Raw genomic sequence first — 22,777 nt, forward strand, 5'->3', positions numbered from 1 at the left:
ATAATTGTCGAAACCCGGATCTGGTGTACAAAAAATGTTGACACCTCATGTTTGTGGTATAACATCTTTGCCGCAAGTATATTGTTTTCTGTTTAGTATTAAATTAATATTAAGATCCATTTTTTTACATCTTGTGATCAATTGATTTGGCAATCACCAGTGGCAGTCAACAGGGTTTCGGAATATCAGTTGTTCGACCTGTTAGTCAAATGCGATGTGTTAAAATATACTTTTCACTTTTTTGGTCTTTTGGAAAATATTTTTGATATGAGGTACATCTAGTGAGAAGATACACCTGATACCCAAGTCAGTTTTATTAAAAAAGACAGTAGAGTGGATAATTGACATTAGAGAACTCGAGAATCTAATAGCAACACAACGGGTGCTTCTTGAGCAACTGAGATCACCCACAGTTTTTGGAGGGATTCGTATTGCTCAATTTTAGGCATTTTTATATTTGTGCTGTAAAAAAAAAAATCAACTACCTGAACTGATTAATTGTGTTCTTGTTAGCCCAATTGTTCAAAAAATTATTCAAACATTGACTATTAATCAGTTTTTAAGGAAAAGGTTAGAACACATTTAAAAAATTGGAAGTGAACAATTTTTATGGGCAATTATTTTCGAGACACGGATATGGTCAAAATTATTTTATTTCAGGAGAATCAGAAATATGTCAAGACCTTCATGAGTAAAATATTAGAATATTCATATATCAATGAGGACCTAACGAAATATTTAGGACCTCCATAATTTGAATTCAAGATATCCTGAAATATTTCAGTACCTCCTTGATTCGATTTCAGGATCTTCACAATTCGATTCAAGGATATACTTCTACCAATGTTTAAAGCCATTTCCAATAAATTAAATGTAATGAATTACATCTCCAACATCTTCTCATATCTATATATTATTCGGCCTTTGTGTGCCACATATGAAGAGCTAAATGATTTTTATCGGGACTTTGTAATCTCTTATTATTTTTTCGGGTTTCAGGAAAGATTGCTTTAAATTTTCGAAAATTCAGATCGACACCCTCTTATCATGTCGGTTTCCATAAGCCATTTTCCCCATGCTAATGTTTTCGTGGTGAAACACTGGATCAATTATTTTTTAAGTCACCACACCATCATGATATCATTACACATTCAACATGGATGATTTGTTGTAATATGTACATGTATAAATGAAGCATAGTCTGATTTGGTGATCACATACATTCTCCTCTAAGAACCCTCGGTATGTGTTACGGGACTTTATAAATTAGGTCGTATGAATAGTGGTTAATGTTCTAGTTGAAGCCAACGTGAAGAATTAGGAAACTTTATCGAGTGGTGATAGTTGTTGTTTGAAACAAATGATGTGCCTGGGGCTTTGATTTCTCTATATAGTTTGGGACCGCCAGGATATGATTGCTCATTTGATGGAAATAAATTGATGCTTTGTTTATGTGTTGCATTGGTAATTTTGTGCTGTCTTCGTACCAAAGCCCGATATCCGTTCACATTTCATTCGCAATAGAAAGAGATATTAAATCAACGTATTATGACTGAATGACGTCCTTAGATATAAGTTCGATTTTCATATCGACCATAGAATAAGTCAGATTTTAAGACACACGATACGATAAAAGAGGGACGAAAGATACCAAAGGGACAGTCAAACTCATAAATCTAAAACAAACTGACAACGCCATGGCTAAAAATGAAAAAGACAAACAGAAAAACAATAGTACACATGACACAACATAGAAAACTAAAGAATAAACAACACGAACCCCACCAAAAACTAGGGGTGATCTCAGGTGCTCCGGAAGGGTAAGCAGATCCTGCTCCACATGCGGCACCCGTCGTGTTGCTTATGTGATTACAAATCCGGTAAATAGTCTAATTCGGTAGGTCAAATTCATGAAAGGGAAGGGGATTGTAGTTACGACGTGAGGAACATATCCGATATCATTTGTGAAATGGTTATTCCATAACGGTCAACCAACTCGTGATGGCGTCCGTAAAATTTACGAAGGGATGATTTCAACTTCACCATTTGGAACTCTTGATTTAATAGCTTCCTTGTGAGCAGTAACCCTCTATCGATAAGATAGAGTCAATATAAATGAATGTTGATATTGTTCAAACACAATGTATTCCAAACATTTATTATATGCAATTCAAGGAGAAAAACAGATTATTTCAATAATGCCTAGAGAAATTACTGTTACATATATGCAATGAATGGCAGTGACGAGATACCAGAATAACACAGAAATAAACAACTACTAGCAAAGCCAATACCACAAAGTCAGCTATAAAAGGATCGAAATGATAGATGTAGAGCAATTCAAACAATTTACGGAAAACAAATATGTAACACATGAACAAACAAAATCAACTGAACTACAGGAGCCTGACTTAGGACAGGCACTTACAGGCTGTTACAGGGTTAAACGTGTTTACTAACCTTGGACAGGGGTGTAATAGTTCAGGTAAAGAACAAAATGAAAAAAATCTTAACCTATTAGATGGATACAAATATATTTATATATAACAAAAACCGAGTGGACGTTGTCGCGTTCTTGTAAAGCCACCACCCATCCAGTTTTTGTTTAACCTTATTCGTTAATTTTATAGAATTCTTCTTTATATAAGGACCCTTTTGTTCTTTATTCTGTTTTGTTTTTGGCCCATTTTATCTTTTCTTAATCTGTTTAGCCATATCTCTATTCTGTTAAACCCATCCAGACCCTCATATTAAAAACCAGCGAAGTACTGTATAGTACTTAAACAGAATTAGATATATTCATACATTCTCCGATTTAAAACATGTATGCTTGAACTTAGACAAGGAATAAACTAAACATGATTTTCAGGACAATTATTGACAGTTTAGTAATCGTAATGGACAGTCGAATATAAACTTTTAGTGTGAATAAATATAAAATATTTTAAGAAAATGTGGTATGATTGTCAAATAATTTAATTTTGGATGTAACGCGTCTTCTGATTGGCTGATATTGTTTTGTTTATCAGCTCATAGACATAAGTTTGTCATGTGACCGTGACGTTATCAACGTTTTTTCATGGTTTACTATGGTTTAAAATTGAATTTTAAACAGATATATCATGTTAAGGAGGGGTATTTGCGAAAAAAGAGCCGTAAGGCGAGGGAAATTCATTCTCAAGACTGCTATTTTTCGCAAATACCCCTCAAGAACATGCTATATCTGTTTAATCACACCGAATGTTAATGTTCAAAAAACGCATTGATGATCGTGACGTTACAAGCGTCCAGTCGGATAGAGTATTTTTTGGCAAATACCACGGCAAAGAGGGTAAAAAGGGCATATCCTTTTGGCATATACCCCGGCGGCTTTAAAAAATGGACGATATTCATTTTATAACAGTAAATTGGTGAAAAATACACCGGCTATCAACCAATCAAAATCCAGGATTCTTACATAAGGTGCAATTAAGAATTAAATTATAAGAAATGACTATAATATTTTTTCTGTCTATTCGAAATGACATAAAAAATGTGGTGCACACTTAAAAAATAACCTGCTACGAGGATTTTTCAGTGTGTACCACATTTTTGTGTTATTTCTTTTTAGACAGAAAAAATATTACAGTCATTCCTTAAAGAAACTAAAATGTACCAGGGAACCAACTGACGTAGAAGTGACCATTTGTAGGTCACAATACAGCCTTCAACAATTGGAGAGTCCGCACATGAAAAGCCCGAAATGACAACATGAAAAGTAAGTCTTAAATACGAGATTTACGTACGAAAAAAAAAACCACAAATGGAGACAAGTATGATATATAGCAAACAAAATGACTGATATACATTACGGACATTCAAGTACCGAAAGTGTAGGGCTAAATATGTGTAACGGAGCACAATTCCCCTAACCTGTGAGAGTGTTTAACAGCACAACAATAAAACATATTATAAATATTGATTAAACAGGGCTTGACCGATCAGATTCAATGCAAAGCCAAAATTCAATCAGTTTATTTCCGACAATCACATATTTAACGTAAGACGTTAGACAGAGTTTAGCAAAACATCATCCTGACACAGATGTAGTGAAACTTTATAAACAATGTTGATACACTCTAGATACATAATCCACAGCTAGTTTAAGCTGATTTTTATAGTTTTGTAATATGCACTGTTAACATACCTGAATCATATTTTTTCATAGCTGAAGCGGAACTTTGTAGACACTGTGCTCTAGTAAATTCACTTGCAGAAGTATCTGACTTTATAGAAGTGTAACATGTACTGTTAACATACCTCAATTATATCCTTTTAATAGCTGAGGCGGACCTTAATTTATTGTTAACAATCCTTGTTATATCATCTTCAAGTTGTAATTGATTGATTGATTGTTGGTTGCTTAACGTCCAGTTGCAAATATTTCATATATATTCAGGACGAGAACAAATTGGAAATAAATACAACAGGTAGAGGCTGTTCTGGATGATGTAATTGTTAGGGGATATTTGAACTGCCACATCAAAATGAAGGTAAATTGGAATGGTACAAACAGTTTGTCTTGCAACAGGCCACCTAAAGAACCCTTTTAAGACATAATAGTGTCCTGTGAAAAAGTGTCCATGTGCACAGTTTTCATAGAATTTAGGTATTTGATAATGTCCATTCCCATGGAATAGTGTCCTTCAAATGGACAGATTTTTACTGCAAAAGATATGAAATAGTGTCCACCCACAGGACAAATTTTCATAGCAGCTATTTTAAAAAATGTGTCCTCCAAGGGAAGTACAAGTAATATAAAGGTCATTAAAAAGTTTTATTATACTTGGGTTTTAATTAAAATGAGAAGGATTGATGAGAAATTGATTAACATACAAATCATGAAATGTAAACAAACAAATAATGGATGGAAGTGAATATAGAGAAATTTAAGTTCTAAGAAATTCCCAGCAAACAGCAATGACAATGAAAGAATAACTATATGAAGGAAGTGTACAATCAAATAGAAAATAAATTATGTCCATTGCCATGAAATATTGTCTCCTAAGCAGACAGCATTTAACAGCAACAGTTATGAAATATGGTCCATCTACAGAACACATTTTCGTAGTAAATGTTATTAAATTGGGTCCTCCAAGGAAAATAATACTGAACAGCATCTGTTACTTTCTTAGTTTGAATTATACATGTATATAATTACATCAAAAGATAAAAATATGAAGATAAGGATTGTATGAGTGCCAACGACACAACTGTATGTCAAAGTAATAATTAATTAAAGTCCGCAATTGAAGGTTAAATGCCTCTAGTAATGAGAAGGGCAATGGATATTATTTAATACTTTAAAAATACCTTGGCGGACACAATGTCCTGTGAAAAAAATGTCCACCTGCACAATTTTATGGTAATGAATGTCCATGTGCATGGACACTTTTTCATACCTGAGGACATATTTTCATAGAAATTTGTGTCTAGGACATATTTAAATAAGTAAAAATTGTCCATGGACATAAGAAAATGTGTCCGGTGGAATTTTTTTCATTGGGGACATTATTTAATCCTACACCCTCAACGAATTGTGTAAAGGGTTTTCGTGCACATATGATTGTCAATTTATCATTTTTAAGGGTGTGGGTGGGGGTTCCAACATGTGATATAATAAGGGGTTTCCAACCGTATGTCCCCACACACGAGCATTTGTTGTCTAACAATAAAGGGGGATCCCCAGGAACACCTCATCTGCCACTGGTTAATCATATTTCAGAAAATTTGTAGATGTTAATTTTGTGATATCATTTTGTTTGAAAGTAATATATTATAGCATGTTGTGTGAAGAGGAATACATAAGCTTGATCTGTTGACTAATCCAATACATCCTTGTTTTCAAAATTCCAATAGCACTGGTGATAAGCGGATGGTCCTAACTTGAAGTTACGACCATCCGAAAATTGGAGACAACTTTAGGGATCAGTTTTTCTTTTCCGATTTTCCTGCAGTAAAAGGTTCATTTGAGCCAAACCGCTTGTCTCATATACACTGATCGTGAGTGCGTTAATATTGAAACCAAATTTGATACAAAAAATCATTCCAATTTTCGTAAAATAGTAGTTCAAAAATTCGCGCATGATGGTCGTAACTAAAACAACAAAAATGTTGAGGATGTTCGTAACGTAAAATTGTGATGGTCGTAACTCTTTATAAAATAGGACTGAATAAAGCAAGACAAGAGTTTAAAACGTGTCTTTTATTATATGAATATATTATATGATATATTTATGAAGTTTTTATTTTTTATTTTCACAATGCAAAGTGTAATAAAGAATTTCGGTCCGTGTTAACACTTATGAATTCAAAATTTTAAAAAGTTTTTTTTTAAAGTATTGTACCGAATAAGGCTTGTCAATAGTTTTAAACGTGTCCTTTATTATATGAATATATTATATGATATATATGTGAAGTTGTTTTCACCAAATAATAAAAACTAAAAGGAGTGAAGTGGTCGAGGAGTACATGTTACATACATTATAATATTTTTTTTATAAGCTGGTATTTATCCCACCAGGTGGAGGAAAGCTTTTATAGTTTTAATCCATAAGTCTGGAGATAAAGAGGACATATGCAATTATAGAAATGTTTCTATTTTAAACTGTCTATCGAAAGTCTTATTAATAAAACATTATGAGTATAAGTTCTCCAGTCATCAATTTGGATTTCGTTCAAATCATAGAACGTCTTATAGCATATGTATTTTAAAAACTTTTGTCACCAATTAAATACTTGGAAAAAATAAGACAAAGCTTGTTTTGTAGATTTGCGTGGTACTTTTGACTCTGTTTGGCATAATGGACTCTTGTATAAATTGATAAATGATGGTGTTGGTGTGAAGTTTCATATTATTTTGAAAAATATGTATAACTTATCACAGTCCGCAATGAAGATTATTACTGAACGCTCTTTTTTCCAATTATTAGAGGTGTAAGGCAAGGGGACAGTTGAAGTCCTACTTTTTAGCTCACCTGACCCGAAGAACCAAGTGAGCTATTCTCATCACTTTGTGTCCGTTGTCCGTCGTCCGTCGTCGTCGTTAACTTTTTACATTTTGAAATTCTAGAGAATAACTGAATGGAATGGAACCAAATATGGTATGAATGTTTCTTATGAGGTGCTGACCAAGTGTTACTTTGTAGCCAATCCATCATTCAAGATGGCCGCCAGCGGGGGTGTTAGTTTAACATAGGACCCTATGGGAAACACATTCAAATGTCTTCTTTTAGAGAACCATTGAATGGAATGAAAGCAAATAAAGAAATATTAAACCAAATTTGGTCTCAAACATTATTACAACTATCTGTTATGATTTTTATCTTTTTTTCATATTATTTCCAAAAACCAAGAAGAGTCAGGGTTTTAATTGTTACATATAACTGATTTGCATTCAGTTTTTGGTGAGACTTGTAACCCTCCAGTTCTTGATACTTCAAGTATCCAAACTCTCAGTTATGAAGATGATTTAGTGTTATTGTCTGAGACACACCAATGGCTTAAAAACGCGCTAGACAAACTAAATAAATATTTGCATTAAATAGCAGTTTGGTGTAAATACAAACAAGACTAAAATTCTAGTTTTTCGGAATATTTATAAACAATCTCCACCCCTCTTGTTCAATGATAAATTTTTGACTGAAGTTTAGGAAATTTCTAGGGAATATTATTAACTATAGAGGAATTTTACAAAAACTACTAAAGAGCTGTGTAAAAAAGGTATTACAGTTTTATTTTTATTGAGAAAACAAACGTCCAGTTTAAATTTTGTTCCCACTAATTTGTCATGTAAATTATTTAATACTCTTATAAGACCTATTTTGACATACAACATGAAATTTGGTTTATGGATGATTTTCAGTCAGCTTTTATGGCACCTAATAGAGACGTTGAAATACTTTTTGTAAGACAAGCTTATGATGGTGTTTTTGACATAAATTTATAATTGAACTCTTAAAATATATTCTATTATTCTATATATTGAGTTTTAGATTATATAATATTGTATTGTATAATTGTTTGAATGTATTGCTTCACCCTTATGGGTGTACTTTTGCAATAAAGATTATATTTATATCATAACCGTGTGCTAAGCGACAGGTCATAAATTAATTTGTTGGATAAAATCAAATCGGTAACTACTGATGGATACCGTACGGGGTCCTCATGAGTTTTGAGCGAGAAACTTCTTGACATTGGTTAGAAATATGAATTCACCGGGTCGCATAGAACCTTGCGTTAGCTTCGAACGTAGGAGGTTGTTGATTACCTAATCTACGCTGTCAGCCACTATACACTGATTACCTAATCTACGCTGCCAGCCACTATACACACTGAACTTAAAAATGGAATCAAATACATGTATGAGTAGCGTGTAGCCCGGATAATATTGAAAGATAGAACTGTTTGCTTCAATTCAGCGTGATTCAGTGAGTTTATTAACATGGTTACGTGCACAGTACTTTAAAATACTTCGATAAAAGTTCGCCTAAATGCTCGAGAAACAGTCCTCTTTAAGGGCATACGATACAGTTTTGATTCCATATTGAAATTTTGCATATAGGCTATTTTATACTTGATCAAATTAAATATGTAATAAAATATACCTGAAATTCATGTGCTTCTTTTTGAGTACATTGAGGTCGAGATTTCGGATATTTCCTTAACTTTCGGATTTGTGGACGCATTTTTTCCTTACCACAGATATACATAACTTTTTTGTTTTAAAAGATAAACAAAAAAAGTTACGGTCATCTCTAAAAGTTACGCCCAGCTTGTGTCAGTTACGACCATCATCCAAAACACTATTTATTGAAGTTACGACCATCATGCTTGAATTTTTGAATGACTCTTTTACGAAAATTGGAATGATTTTATGTATCAAATTAGGTTTCAATATCAACGCACTCACGATAAGTGTATTTTGAGACAAGCGGTTTGGCTCAAATGAACATTTTACTGCACGAAAATCGGAAAAGACAGAGGCGGATTTAGGGGGGGGCCCCTTTTTGGGAAAAAATTTGGTTGCTTATATAGGGAATCACTGAAGCGTGACTGGAACCCCTCTTAGGTCAGTCAGTGGGCCCCCACTTACGAAAATTTCTGGATCCGCCACTGAAAGACAAACTGATCCCTAGAGTTGTCTACAATTTTCGGATGGTTGTAACTTTAAGTTACGACCATCCGCTTACCACCAGTGAACAGGGAACACACTTTAACTAACTGTATCAATAAACCAATTTTTTGAGACGTTTCGGCCATTAGCCTTCTTCAGTTCTTTATTTTTCCTCTCAACTAGTCTACATGGTTGATTATAATGTAATGTAATACAAATGTAATGTCAGCCATGTAGTTGAGAGGAAAAATAAAGAACTGAAGAAGGCCAATGGCCGAAACGTCTCAAAAAAATTGGTTTATTGATACAATTATTTATTACTCCAATACAATTCATTTGAAATAAAAAAAGCTTAAACTGACCTTAATAGAAGTTATATACTCTCCCTTGACAAGTAAATCCTTTTCAAGTTTAAGCAGAACTTTATAATAGCTGTAAAACATACCTTAATTACTACCTCTTCAAGTTGATGTTGAACTTTGTAGACACTAATCACATACTTTAGTTATATCCACTTCCACCTGAACAATTTTAACATACCTTTGTTATATCCTTTTCCAGCTGAAGCGGGACATCACCAGAAGAACAATTATGTATTTCTTGACAATGAATTGGTTTATCGTAGTCAAACCGATACTCCATAATTTGATGAGAACTAACTCCATCATATATTTCAGTAGCAGTAATTATGCCATTGTCTGTATTGACGAGTTCTCTGTACCCGCCTGTAGTAACCGTGTAGTTCAGAACGTATCTACAACAAATTAATTCCTTGATACATAAAGAAATATAAATATGTTGTTCTATTGACAAGTTCTCTGTACCCGCCTGTAGTAACCGTGTAGTTCAGAACATATCTACAACAAATTAATTCCTTGATACATAAAGAAATATAACTATGTTATATAGAACTAGAACACACCCGCGAAATCGCGGGCATATACAGCTTGTGAACTGTTGTAGGATGATTTTTTGTAAAAGATATTATGTAATATGTCGAATTTCATAAAAGGTATCAAAAGCTCTCCCTTTTCCCTCTCCCTTGTTCCAAAGTCCGATATTAGTTTAATTTCTGTTAAATTCAATTATTTTCGTGTGTCTGGCCTCAGACCACAATTGTTCTTCTCCTTTGCTACAATGCTTCTTTTGGTAAAAGTCGAATCAAATTAAAAATTTGCACCGTTTCAAACATGAAATAAATGTAACTGCTTATATATAGACCATTATTAGTGTAATAAAATATGCTTCTAGGACAATCCTATCAGTGCTTTTTCTTTTGAGAGCCTTATTAACATGCCAATGGTAGGATATGAATCATGTATAAATGATTAAGACCGACTAAGATTAATTTGAGGGGTGGTCGGAGGGGTCCTTATCCCGAAATCCCTAAATCGAAAAATATATTCCCGGATCCCGTAAGTATCAATCCCCAAATCCCGAGCTTAAAAACACCCGATCCCGACGCCTCGAAAAAGGTCCTGCCTGCCTCTAATCTCTACCTTACTTTCATTTTTGCCAATTCACTATTTTCCCTTTCAACAATAAATATTTATGCCCCATTTATGGGCATTATGATTTCTAGTCTGTGCATCCGTGCGTTCGTTCGTTTGGTCGTCCGTCCGTCCGTCCGTCCGTCCGTCTGTCCCGTTTCAGGTTAAAGTTTTTGGTCGAGGTAGTTTTAGATGAAGTTGAGCATGTTTTACTTATATATATATGCAAGTGGTATGACCCCTTAAATAGTGAACATTCAAAGAAAACAGTAGAGAGAATACAGAGAGTCTCTATATATTAAAGTAGTATAATCGTAGTTTACATGTAGATAAACGCGAAAAATAATTGTCCTCTCTAAGGAGGTATAAGAGTTGTGATTCTTGCGATCTAACCACCATGATATGGAGAATGCTCTGATTGGCTTATTTATTTTTCTTTTTTGTTATCCGTCATACGATTGTTGTACATATGTCACATGTTTCACTTATTTTAATATATATGCAACTGGTATGACCACTTAAGTAGTAAACATTTAAAGAAAACAGTAGAAAGAACACAGAGAGTCTCTATACATTAAAGTAGTATAATCGTAGTTTACATGTAGATAAACGCGAAAAATAATTGTCCTCTCTAAGGAGGTATAGTAGTTGTGATTCTTGCGAACTAATTTAACACCATGATATGGAGAACGCGCTGAATGGCTTATTTATTTGTCATTTTTGTTATCCATCATACAATTGGTTGTACTTGTGTCACATGTTTTACTTATTTTAATATATATGCAACTGGTATGACCCCTAAAAGAGTAAACATTCAAAGAAAACAGTAGAAAGAATACAGAGAGGCTCTATTTATTAAAGTAGTATAATCGTAGTTTACATGTTGATAGACGCGAAAAATAATTGTCCTCTATAAGGAGGTATAATAGTTGTGGTTCTTGCGATCTAAACACCATGATATGGATAACGCTCTGATTGGCTTATTTATTTTTCATTTTTGTTATCTATCATACGATTGGTTGTATTTGTGCATGTTTCAAACCGGAAGTCTTGACTATGACTAAATGCCAGTCCGATTACGGAATCATATCCGGACTCCTTTTTTGTCGTTTTTCTCCCAAAATAACTCAATCCGAATAATCATAAGAATGGATGACAAATGCGACTATGCATTTTACCTATAGGACACAGAGGCACGATAATTGATTTACTGTGGAAGGAAGAGAAGCGACACACAAAATGAGGTCTTCTCGTTTAAAAGTATAGATGTTTATTGGTCAGCTAAACATTATTACTACATAGCTTTGAGTCGTCGATTGTACTATATATTTTCGATATAAGTTAATTAATCGACACGTTGCATGTTAATAGTATAGCACTGTAATAGTTTTATTGATTATATCATTATATTACATTACAAGAATGCTTCAACCAGATACAATAAAATTGCAAACAAAATGGGGACTATCAATGAGTCAACAACCCGACCAATGATAACAGCCAGAGACCACCAATGGGTCTTCAACACAAGTGGCTCTCAGCTCTCCCACAAACAAAAATGCATACTAGTTCAGCAATGGACATCATACCAAACTCTGATACATATAAATGAACTTATATTTAAAAACATACAAGACTAACGAAGACCAGAGCCTCCTGACTTGGGACAGACACACAAATGCAGTAGGTTAAAGGTGTTTTATTACTTTAACTGTTAAGTCAGTGTTTGTTATATCTATTTTGCGTGACTGTATTTATGCATCCCGTCATACTTTGAACGACAAAATTATTTCATGTCTACCTGTGCGAATTTCAAACGCGCAATTTTACACCAGTACCCATACCCTCCTTCCTTGATGGGTGCATTTTACATAGACAAATATAATCGTATAATATAATCAAACTGAGGATGTTAATTTGATGTATGCCTTTTTGTGCTTCTTCGTTACATTTGTTGTTTTTATAGTGATTAAGATGATAACACAATGTTGACTGCTGTACCCCTATTTTTGACATTTTTACCTATTATGTCTGTTTGTATTGTTCACGCATCGGTGACAATATAATGGAATTTGCGACTGTCATACAAGTGAGAGGTTTAGCTAGCTATAAAACCAGGTTCAATCCACCATTTTCTACATTTGAAAATGCCTGTACCAAGTCAGGAATATGACAGTTCTTGTCCATTCGTTTTTGATGCGTTTTGTTATTTGATTTTGCCATGTGATTATGGACTTTCTGAATTGATTTTCCTCTGAGTTCAGTATATTTGTGATTTTACTTATTATGAGATATCAACCCTCCCCTATACCTCTAGTCAATGCAGAATAAAGAATCACAGCAATACGTTGTTTACAATAAGTCAGAGTCCGATGTCAAAATAGGTCACAAAGGAAACTAAGCAAAATGACAATGATATATACATTAACAGAGAACTACTAGCAGTTACTGACATTCCAGCTCCAGACCTCAATTAATTAGCTTGAAAGGTATGTATTCATCATAGACAATAGACAATATTTATTAGCACAAACACATTTACATTAAATGGTTATGGCATACAAAATTAAGACAATAAATTGACAATAGTTAAATTGATTATAATTATATTAGAGTGACAGTGGTATTCACAGCGAAGAAGAAAAAGACTATAAATATCAACAGTTAACACATTATTAATGTTCATGAACAATTCAAAAAAGAACACAAACAAAAATTATGTTGCATATTAAAAGAAATACAAGTTATACAGATGTTCTCATTAGAACATACTCACCCTTTCTCGTCCAATGAAAAGTCAGTTTTTTGCCCTCTAATTTTCATAGTACATGGTTTTCCATGCACTATGAAATGCTATACATGAATGACATTTCATTGTCAGTTAATTATAAAAGTGAACTCTTAACAACTGCACTAACGAACTGTACAATTCCCTGAGGCATTTTCCATAGGGAAAAGTCTACTGATTAAAGATGAAAGAGCAATGATTAAAGCAAAACATTTTAAATTTTGCAAATTTTCATACATTTTCTAATGGTACACTATATAGAATAAACAAAAAAACAATTGGGGTAAGGATATAGGTAAAATAGTATTTATTTAATTTATAATCCTGACATTTGAGGGATTTTATTTTTCTTTCAAGAAAATAATGCCAGACTACTGATATATAAAGCAAAGGATTTTTTTTCCGAGAAACACAATATATGTAAATTTATCAATAAAAAGTAAGCATTTAATGTTGAATGGTCTGAATTTAAATATTTATACAGAGAGTTTTATCTTTATAAGAAAAATCAAATTTCAAAAAGGGAATTTATATAATATTGTGTTGCTTTTCAAAATAGAAATATCTCAAGATAAATAAGTATTAAATTTTACCTGAAGCAGAAGAAAAACATTTTATCCACTTGGTCATGACAAACTATGTCAGAGCTATATTATTCCATCCATTGAAATGATGATTACCTATGTTTTACATTTAGTTCATTATAAAAAGTGAACTCTTATTTAGGTTTGAATATATTACAATGGTAAAGGATAATTTTATAAGGTCACTCGAAAGTGTGAATATGTTCTAAATTGGTCAGACAATACTTGGTCATGTTTTATGAAGATTCAAGCCCACGGCTTCGCCTTGGCTTAAATCTTCATAAAACATGACCAAATATAGTCTAACCTATAAATAAAAAACAATCATTAATATACTTTATGGTGATTTTTATAATGACTGGTAGACTGCTCATATAAAAATCAAGTAAAATCCCTCCCCTTAGGGGTTTAGTATCATAATGACCATTTTGTAATACAATTAACATTGAATAAAACCTCATCTTGTTCAAACAGCGAACAAGAGTTGATTTGGAACTATAAAAAAGCTGATTGGGATGGGATCGCCAGCTCATGTCATAAACAACGTAAGAGCATGGTTACTGAAAATATTAATGAATCATGTACTCATCACACTAACACTATCATTAAAATTGCTGGTGAGCACATCCCTTCTAAGAAAAGGAGGAAAACTAATAAACCAGAAGTCCCCTGGTGGAATGAAAACTGTACATTTGGGTTAAAAGAACGCAATAAAGCTCGTATCAAGGTCAGACATACGGGTTGGGGGGGGGGGGGGGAGGAGATGGACATGACTATTTATTATACAAAGAAACGGAATGTAGAAATAGTATTTTTAAAATTAACACACAGCAATATTGGGAAACCTTCTGCAGTGGCTAGAATAATAATAATAATAATAATAATAATAATAATATAGGGCAAGTATGGAATACGATTTAGAGAATGATGGGTAAAACAATTAATTCTCTAATTAAGCCTACTTTGATTTACAAAAATAAAATATATGAATCTACTAAAGAAAAGGCTAATATATTAGCTGAAGCATTTGCCAATGTAAGTAGTTGAAGTAACTATTCAGAAGCATTTATATCACATAAAGAACATATTGAGTCTATAGAAGCTGAAAACTTGAAACACTATTTTTCTGAAAACTCCCAAAGTTATAATGAACCATTTACCTTTAATGAATTACAGGATGCTATTGCTGATACATAAGATACATCTCCTAGTAAAAATAAGGTTACCTATAGTATGTTTAAAAGCTTTAGTGATAAATCACTTGGTGTACTTCTTTTATTATATAACAGAATTTGGTTCTCACAAGATCTTCCTCTGGCTTGGAAACATTAAATAATAGTTCCAAGCTTTAAAAAGGGGAATGATTCAAGTGATCCCACATGCATACAGACCAATAGCTTTAACATCTGATTTTGTAAAAATTATAGAAAAGATGATTAATAACAGACTGAGGTGGTACTTTGAGAAAAATCATAGTTACTCACCTTATCAGAGTGGATTTCGTCAAAATAGAAGGACGATGGAACAAATAATTAGACTTGATAACGATATACAAAAATCATTTTTAAAGAAAGACTATTTAGTTTGAATATTTATTGACTTCCAGAAAGCATTTGATATGATATGGCAGTTTGGACTTTTAAACAAAATGGTTAAAATTGGGATAAAGGGTAACATGCTCGGTTTGGTTAATAGTTTTCTCACTAACAGAACAAAACAGGTCAAAATAAATAACACTCTTTCTGATATTCTCACGATCCAAAATGGTACCCCTCAAGGAAGTTGCATCAGCTCGACATTATTCAACTTATGGTAAACGATCTCCCTTCATGTATTATCTCCGTCTATTTCTGAAATTTATTCTTGCATACTTTTGATTTTTTAACCCTATATGCTAACATTCCTATGTAAATTTTAAAATTGTTTGTGTGCACATTGAACGACAAATCTATCTGACGTATATAATTTTCTAACGTCAGACACACAATGAATGTGTTTGTAGATAGATGTTTTTGTGTTCTGTTAAATTGTTCCTTTTAAAATTGTTTTTTTGTCCATGGATTTATGAGTTTGAACAGCGGTATACTACTGTTGCCTTTATTTATACGATGATGACTGATGTACCCATATTTTGACTATTTTATTTATTGTGTCTTTTTAGTTAATGCATCAATGTAAATATAACGGAATTTGATGATACTGTCATTAAAGTGAGAGGATTAGCGCTATAAAACCAGGTGTAATCAACCATTTTCTACATTTGAAAATGCCTGTACCAAGTCAGGAATATGACAGTTTTTGTCTATTCGTTTTTGATGCGTTTTGTTATTTGATTTTGCCATGTTATTATGGACTTTCCGAATAGATATTCCTCTAAGTTCAGTATTTTTGTGATTTTACTTTTTACTCATTGTTCTATTTCCCGATTTGCAGACGATAGTACTAAGTGGGGAGCAAACAGCCATTCGCTTAGAAAATATATTTCACTTATAATATCTAAATAGACTACGGATTGAAATATATAATTCCGCCTCACATTCCGTAAAGAAAATACTGGACCGGGTGCAAAGTCAAGCACTTCGAAGTTGTGCCGGTGTATATTAAAATGTAGCCACAAGTGGACTGCAAGTAGAAATGGGTGACGTAGGCAGTGCCTTATTACAAAATCGTTTTTAAACATATCTAGTCATGAAGAAAACCATCTAACCAAGGAAAGTTTAGCCAAAAAAAAAAAGGCAACTTTTCTTTGCTAATCCAGGGAAATAAAACAGAATAAAAAACATATTTTATTGTTGCAAAAGATATGATTAATCAACATGATGTAGATACTAACCAAAAATATAAATACAAACAATTCCTACCACCCCCTTGGCATTTGACGAAATCCCGTGTATGTACACAACTGTCAAATCTCATCTCGAAAAAGGATAATCCACACTTAATTCGAAGTGAAAGTAACTTCATGATTGATACGCAGTATCGCCAGTTTTTAAAAATATATACGGACGGATCTAAAGATCCAAATTCTAATAAAACCTCATGTGCGTTAGCAATACCAGAAATGGGAATAAAAAAAGGTTTCAAACTGCCTAAGAATATGTCAGTTTTCACTTATGAGCTTATGGCAATATTTCTGTCTATTACATGGTTAGAAGAATTTAAACCACATAATGTTATTGTGTTTGTCGACTCTTTATCAGCTCTTCAAGCCTTTAAGAGTAATTTATTTAAGGTAAAAAATTATTTATTGTACGACATTATATTTTTATACAACCAGTTAGTCAAACTAGATAGCAACATAATATTTGAGTGGATCCCAAGCCACGTCGGAATTTTAGGAAACGAAAATACAGACCAGACTGCCAAAGTGGCTCTTAATAAAGATACACTAGATTGTCATATTTCCCTTTATAAAGAAGACATCAAATGTTTAACAAAAAACATTTTAAAACACATTTGGCAAAAACAGTGGTTAGACAACCCAAAGGGAAGATTACTACACTCCGTCCAAAATAATGTATCATTTAAGATTACCATTCCACAAATGAATAGAGCAAATGAACGAATAATATTCAGATTAAGATCTGGCTCTATTAATGTCAATAAATATCTTCACAAAATAGGGAAAAGCCCGAGTGAAAATTTGCGAAAACTGCAAAGTAACAGACGGTGTTGTACCCTTTCTATTAGTCTGCTCAAAATATGATGTGCAACGTTAACAGATGTTTGATACGCCTAAAAATAATGGAGTCGTAGATCTCTCATTGAAACACCTTCTACAGGTTGGGAACAAACCCCCTGTTTGGTGATTATACCTCTATAGAGGGATAAAATTATCCCTCTATAGAGGGGTATTTTTGTTTGCACTGGATTTAAAGCAAATTAGGGCAGAATGGCATTTTCTAGTTATATTGGCTATAATCTCTAGCATTATATGCATCAACATATGCACTTTACTAAAAATTGGGATAACCAGTTTTCTGCTAAAGTGACAAAACTTGCAATCTATTGTAAACCTATCTGAACACCTGATCAACAACAAAAGGAATAGTTGACCTTTAAATTTCATTTTAAATCTAACAATAGAAATTCTGTTCAGTGAGGCATAAGTGAGTAGAATTTACCTGATCATCACAGCTTTCAATCATGGTGAACAATAGATTTTATATTTAGTCAGATAAGCATCAAACTGGGCATTTGCATATTAAATTAAGTACATCAATTGGTGAATCAACTGTTCCAGGTTACTGCCATAATAAGTAGAGAATGCCATTCTGCCCTATATTGATTTAAATCCAGTCTAAACAAAAATATCCCTCTATAGAGGGATAATTTTACCCCTCTATAGAAGGATTATCCCTCTATACAGGTATAATTACCATATAGAGGGTTTTTTCCCAACCTGTTCTATCCGGATACACACACACTTTTAATTCCGTACATAACTATCTACGGGAAACTAATATACTTTTAAGAAAATAGGAAGACTCTCAACTACATGTATAGGTGTCATTTAGCTTTAGTTTAGAGATTATAAAACAAATAATTATATATTTGGAACTAGTGTATATGAATTATTTCTCAGATGGTTCCTAAGTTAAATTAGTTCATAAAGTTAGTATACAACCAGCAAGATTAAAGATAAATGAAAAACTCACCCGAATATGAAATAATTTTCCTTTTTAAATATATTTAGAATAACCATAAGCATGTCACAAGTGCAATTCACACTTCACCTTTGTGTCTGTCCATTGAGCGTAATCAAACAGACTTTTTTCCTACCTGTGTAACACATCAGTAAATCATTCACCTTTCAAACACCAGTAGTAATTGACCATAAAATGCACGCATTTAATTTTAACAAGTATTAACATTCAATTTAAACGCTCTGATCTATCGAGGATTAGTATACTAGATAAGTTAACAGTACATATTAAGGGAAAATACAACATCACTTTAAGATCCTCTACAATGGACAATTACAGTCATATTTTTAAGAAATGAAAACAACAAACACAACACACTATGCTCAGAAATTTAACAATAGAAACATTTGCTACAGGCTTTTTTTTATGAAAGTGCCACTAACATTTATCTTAATTATTTAACGTTATATGTTAAAAGATTAAAGGAAAATACAATATGTCTTCTCAGATTTTCATAAACTGACAACTATAGTCATATTCAATTGATAGAAAATAAGAAAAATAAACAAACACAATCACTACGCTCATACATTATTAGAATAGAAACAAGAGTTAAATCCTTTTATATGACAATAAAATGATGAAATCTAAAATTTGTATTAGAGGATGTCAGTTAGACAAACACACACAGATTATTGTATAATTATATATATGCACATCCCAGCACTTCTGTTTCGCTGACATTCTTTGTACTTACAACAAAAGCAAACAATGTCATTGTTTAAATAATATAATGGTATTACTATTTTTCATATTTTTCTATTTTTGCTCCATTTATATTTTATATACATATATATCTAAATAGGCGATTAAGGGTGTAGGTAGGGATGATTTCTCGTTCAATGACAGAAGTGTTTTTTCTCGTCAGGGAATGAGGAATCACTAAATAACAGTATGTCTTGCCGTTATGGAAAATGAAAAATCTACATCCAATCCTAACTTAAGGATTCTTTATTTGCTATATCAATCGAGGGAGACGTCCTTACATTGGTAACATTTAACTAGCATGTTTCTAAATATACTTCTTTTTTATATATAAGTATATCACAGACGACACAAAGGTGAACAACCAGATAAAATTTATAAACAATTTTATGATACTTATCAATTAATAATGTACATTTCACTAGGGACTATCATTTACTTTTTTTCTCATTTTCTTATTACATGTACCTTCTGTTATGTGTGGGTTTTTGTTTGTCTCTCAACATATATATATTTTTTAGTAATTCAGTCAACCATGTTCGTCAAAGTTTAATATCATTACTCGCCAAAACGTAATACTAAAAATAAATTAAGGACTGAAAGTATACATACATAATATTTATGTTATATAAATTTAAGGCGCAATCACTACATAAGTAAGCCGCCTACCAAAACCAATAACAACAACAATGCCAAAACTTGTTTTAGAATAAATCTGTTTATTGCCGATGCAAAGACCATATGAGTGAATCAATATCAATACCAAAATATGCCATCCTTTATGACCTGAAAACAGTATCGAAACTGTGTTTCTTCTGAGTAATACATAAGTCTGTTTAAAGGTTTGGTTAGCTGTTGAGGTGAATGCCGACACTTTTGTGTTTTGTAAAGAATATTACCACAAAAGATTAGATGTGGAAAACATGAACAAATATTTAGGTTATTACCTTTTAAAAATATTTTAAAGTCAATAACAACTAATCATTAAATAAATCATGTTTTCCTTAACTAAAGTATCAATCAGTGCAAACCATCGGATTAAGTGTAAATACATCATAAACAGACCGAGAAATGCATGACCTTGTGCAACGTTCAAATGATATTAAATAGTTTCAACAACAATGTATAATCATGTGTGTTCATAAAAAGACAGGGACGAAAGATACCAAAGGGACAGTCAAACTCATCAATCGAAAATAAACTGACAACGCCATGGCTAAAAATAAAAAAACACCAAACAGACTAAATGTTTATGTCATCAGGAAATGATATAATATCAAGGTCGTTACTAATTGTTAAGGCTTGTGGTTTATATCATTTAAACACTCCATGGGTTAATAAAAACGAAAAACATATTTTTGGGGAGTTAACTCTTACAAATAAAATTATTCGGTGAGGCGGTATCCGTGTCAAACGCGTATTAATAACAGTTCGATGTCATTTACCAAAATATTCTATCGATAACTAACGAAGCAAAAAAAATCGACAGGAAAAATTCACAGAAGATAGAACACAACGCACAAACACTATAGAATTTTTACGGTAATTTCTACCACAGAAAATGTCAGGAATAGATCATCTGTATTTGTCAAAACCTTTCGGAATTAAGGGTCTCCCATGCTCTTCAACTTCGTACCATATTTTTGCCTTTTAACGTTTTTAAATAAAGCGTCACTGAAAAGTCTTCTGTAAACGAAGAGTGTACCTGGTGTACAGAATTTTAATCGTGGTATCTATCCTAAGAACATAAGAATTTTGAACAATCTGTTACAATCTAAGAATTCCCTTAGTTATAAAAGTTTATTTTCTACTAACTTGAACTATCAAACAATAGATTAATCAACCATAGATTGTATTTACGAACAGCTTCTGCCATTACTTTCTAATAGAACAAAACCGAAAGAACTCGTGCAATTGTATTTCAGAGACCAGACATAGTATTATGTTATACACCTTAAATGTGTGTTGATAATTAATATATAATATATTCACCTGTCTCCCGAATCGACCTGAAATACATTCGTACCATTGTCCAGTCTACATTCTAGAACCTTATCAGCTATTGGGTTGTCGTTGGAAGGCTGTGGACATGTAAACCTTTCGTTGTTAACTTCGTACTCGCCACCTGTATAAATGTAATCAGCCTCATAATTACATTAAAAGAAAGAAACCTAACAGTTTATTTTTGTTATTTGTTTAAGATAGATTTTTCTGTACATATTATTACAGTCGCATAAAAAGTAAATTAGCTCTTATTAAGGTAGCACAATACAAGGATTTTTTTACTTCCAATCCCCAACCTTTAAAATGCTGTAACTTTCTTAAAACTGCATATAAATTAATAAAAGATGTATATGTAGATAGGTAAAAGAATGATCTTTTAAATGAATGTAATATTTTTGTTATGCAATCATTATGTAATCAATTATTATGCAATAAGTGGCAAAATCTTGGTCAGTTCACTTGAATGAATTTAACTCTTTCATCTCTATAGCTACACAAGAAATTTTAACGTTATTTTAATCAACACAGCAGGAGCTTCAAAAGAGTGTCTCAAATTATCGTTCGTTTTCCATTATCTCATAAACTTGTAATTAGTGTAAACATCCTTACCACATACAAGTAGATAATGTATGATTAGGTGTAAAATTTGATCTATACATTCTATCCAAAAAAATGTAGATAATGACTCAAGGAACAACATATAATAAAATCAACCCTCTAGGGGGATCCATGAAGAAGCTAATTTCAATTGAAAGTGTAAATTTGTTGTAAAATTTTGTAGACACAGTTATCTTTATAATTGATTACATAATTGTTGTATAATACTAACATTGCATTAATTGGAAAGAGTAATCTGTTAGCTATCCATGAATACCACTTTTATAAATTTTCAAGCATTATAACGAAAGTTACAGCATTTTAAAACTGGGGAATTGGAGGAATAAAATCTTTGTATTGTGCTACCTTAAATGTATACAATTTAAAAAAAACGATAAATTTTACACTCACTTTGTCCAAGTTTATAATGAATGACCAACACGTTCGCATCAACAATTCCAAACTTCATGTTCCTTATGTATCTTGGTACAGGTGGAATATGATCAAAATTATATTTGACATCTATGGAGGCATCAATGTCGAAGTTCATTACATTAAACTCGTCAGAATTTGTCCAGATCAGGTCAATATCAGATCTGTTTGTTGAATCTGCCATAAATTGGTATTCGAAAGTATTTTTTGTATAACTATACTTTGCAATTGTCGCATTGCCCTTTTCTATTAAAGGTTTGAAATCTTCTCTCTCTGCTTTCACTAAAACAACAAAAAAATAATTCATACAGGTT

The 22,777-nt window shown here is 32.4% G+C and overlaps 1 protein-coding gene across 3 annotated transcripts in view; it reads right to left on the bottom strand.

Moving 5' to 3' along the window:
- The window catches only part of LOC143065294 (uncharacterized), an 81,380-nt gene that overhangs the window by 23,519 nt on the left and 35,084 nt on the right, over window positions 1-22,777 (bottom strand). For 2 of the 3 annotated variants that reach the window (XM_076238788.1, XM_076238790.1), the window contains exons 6-8: window positions 22,443-22,745; window positions 21,423-21,555; window positions 9,698-9,911 (exon numbers count right to left, since the gene is read on the bottom strand). In XM_076238788.1, coding sequence (XP_076094903.1) covers window positions 9,698-9,911; window positions 21,423-21,555; window positions 22,443-22,745 — 650 coding nt within the window. Of the gene's footprint in view, window positions 1-9,697; window positions 9,912-18,677; window positions 18,760-21,422; window positions 21,556-22,442; window positions 22,746-22,777 lie in introns of those variants that run through there. The other variant, XM_076238791.1, reaches the window with a different exon arrangement.

The sequence above is a fragment of the Mytilus galloprovincialis genome, chromosome 2 (genome assembly GCF_965363235.1).
Source record: "Mytilus galloprovincialis chromosome 2, xbMytGall1.hap1.1, whole genome shotgun sequence".
Taxonomy (NCBI): Eukaryota; Metazoa; Mollusca; class Bivalvia; order Mytilida; family Mytilidae; genus Mytilus; species Mytilus galloprovincialis.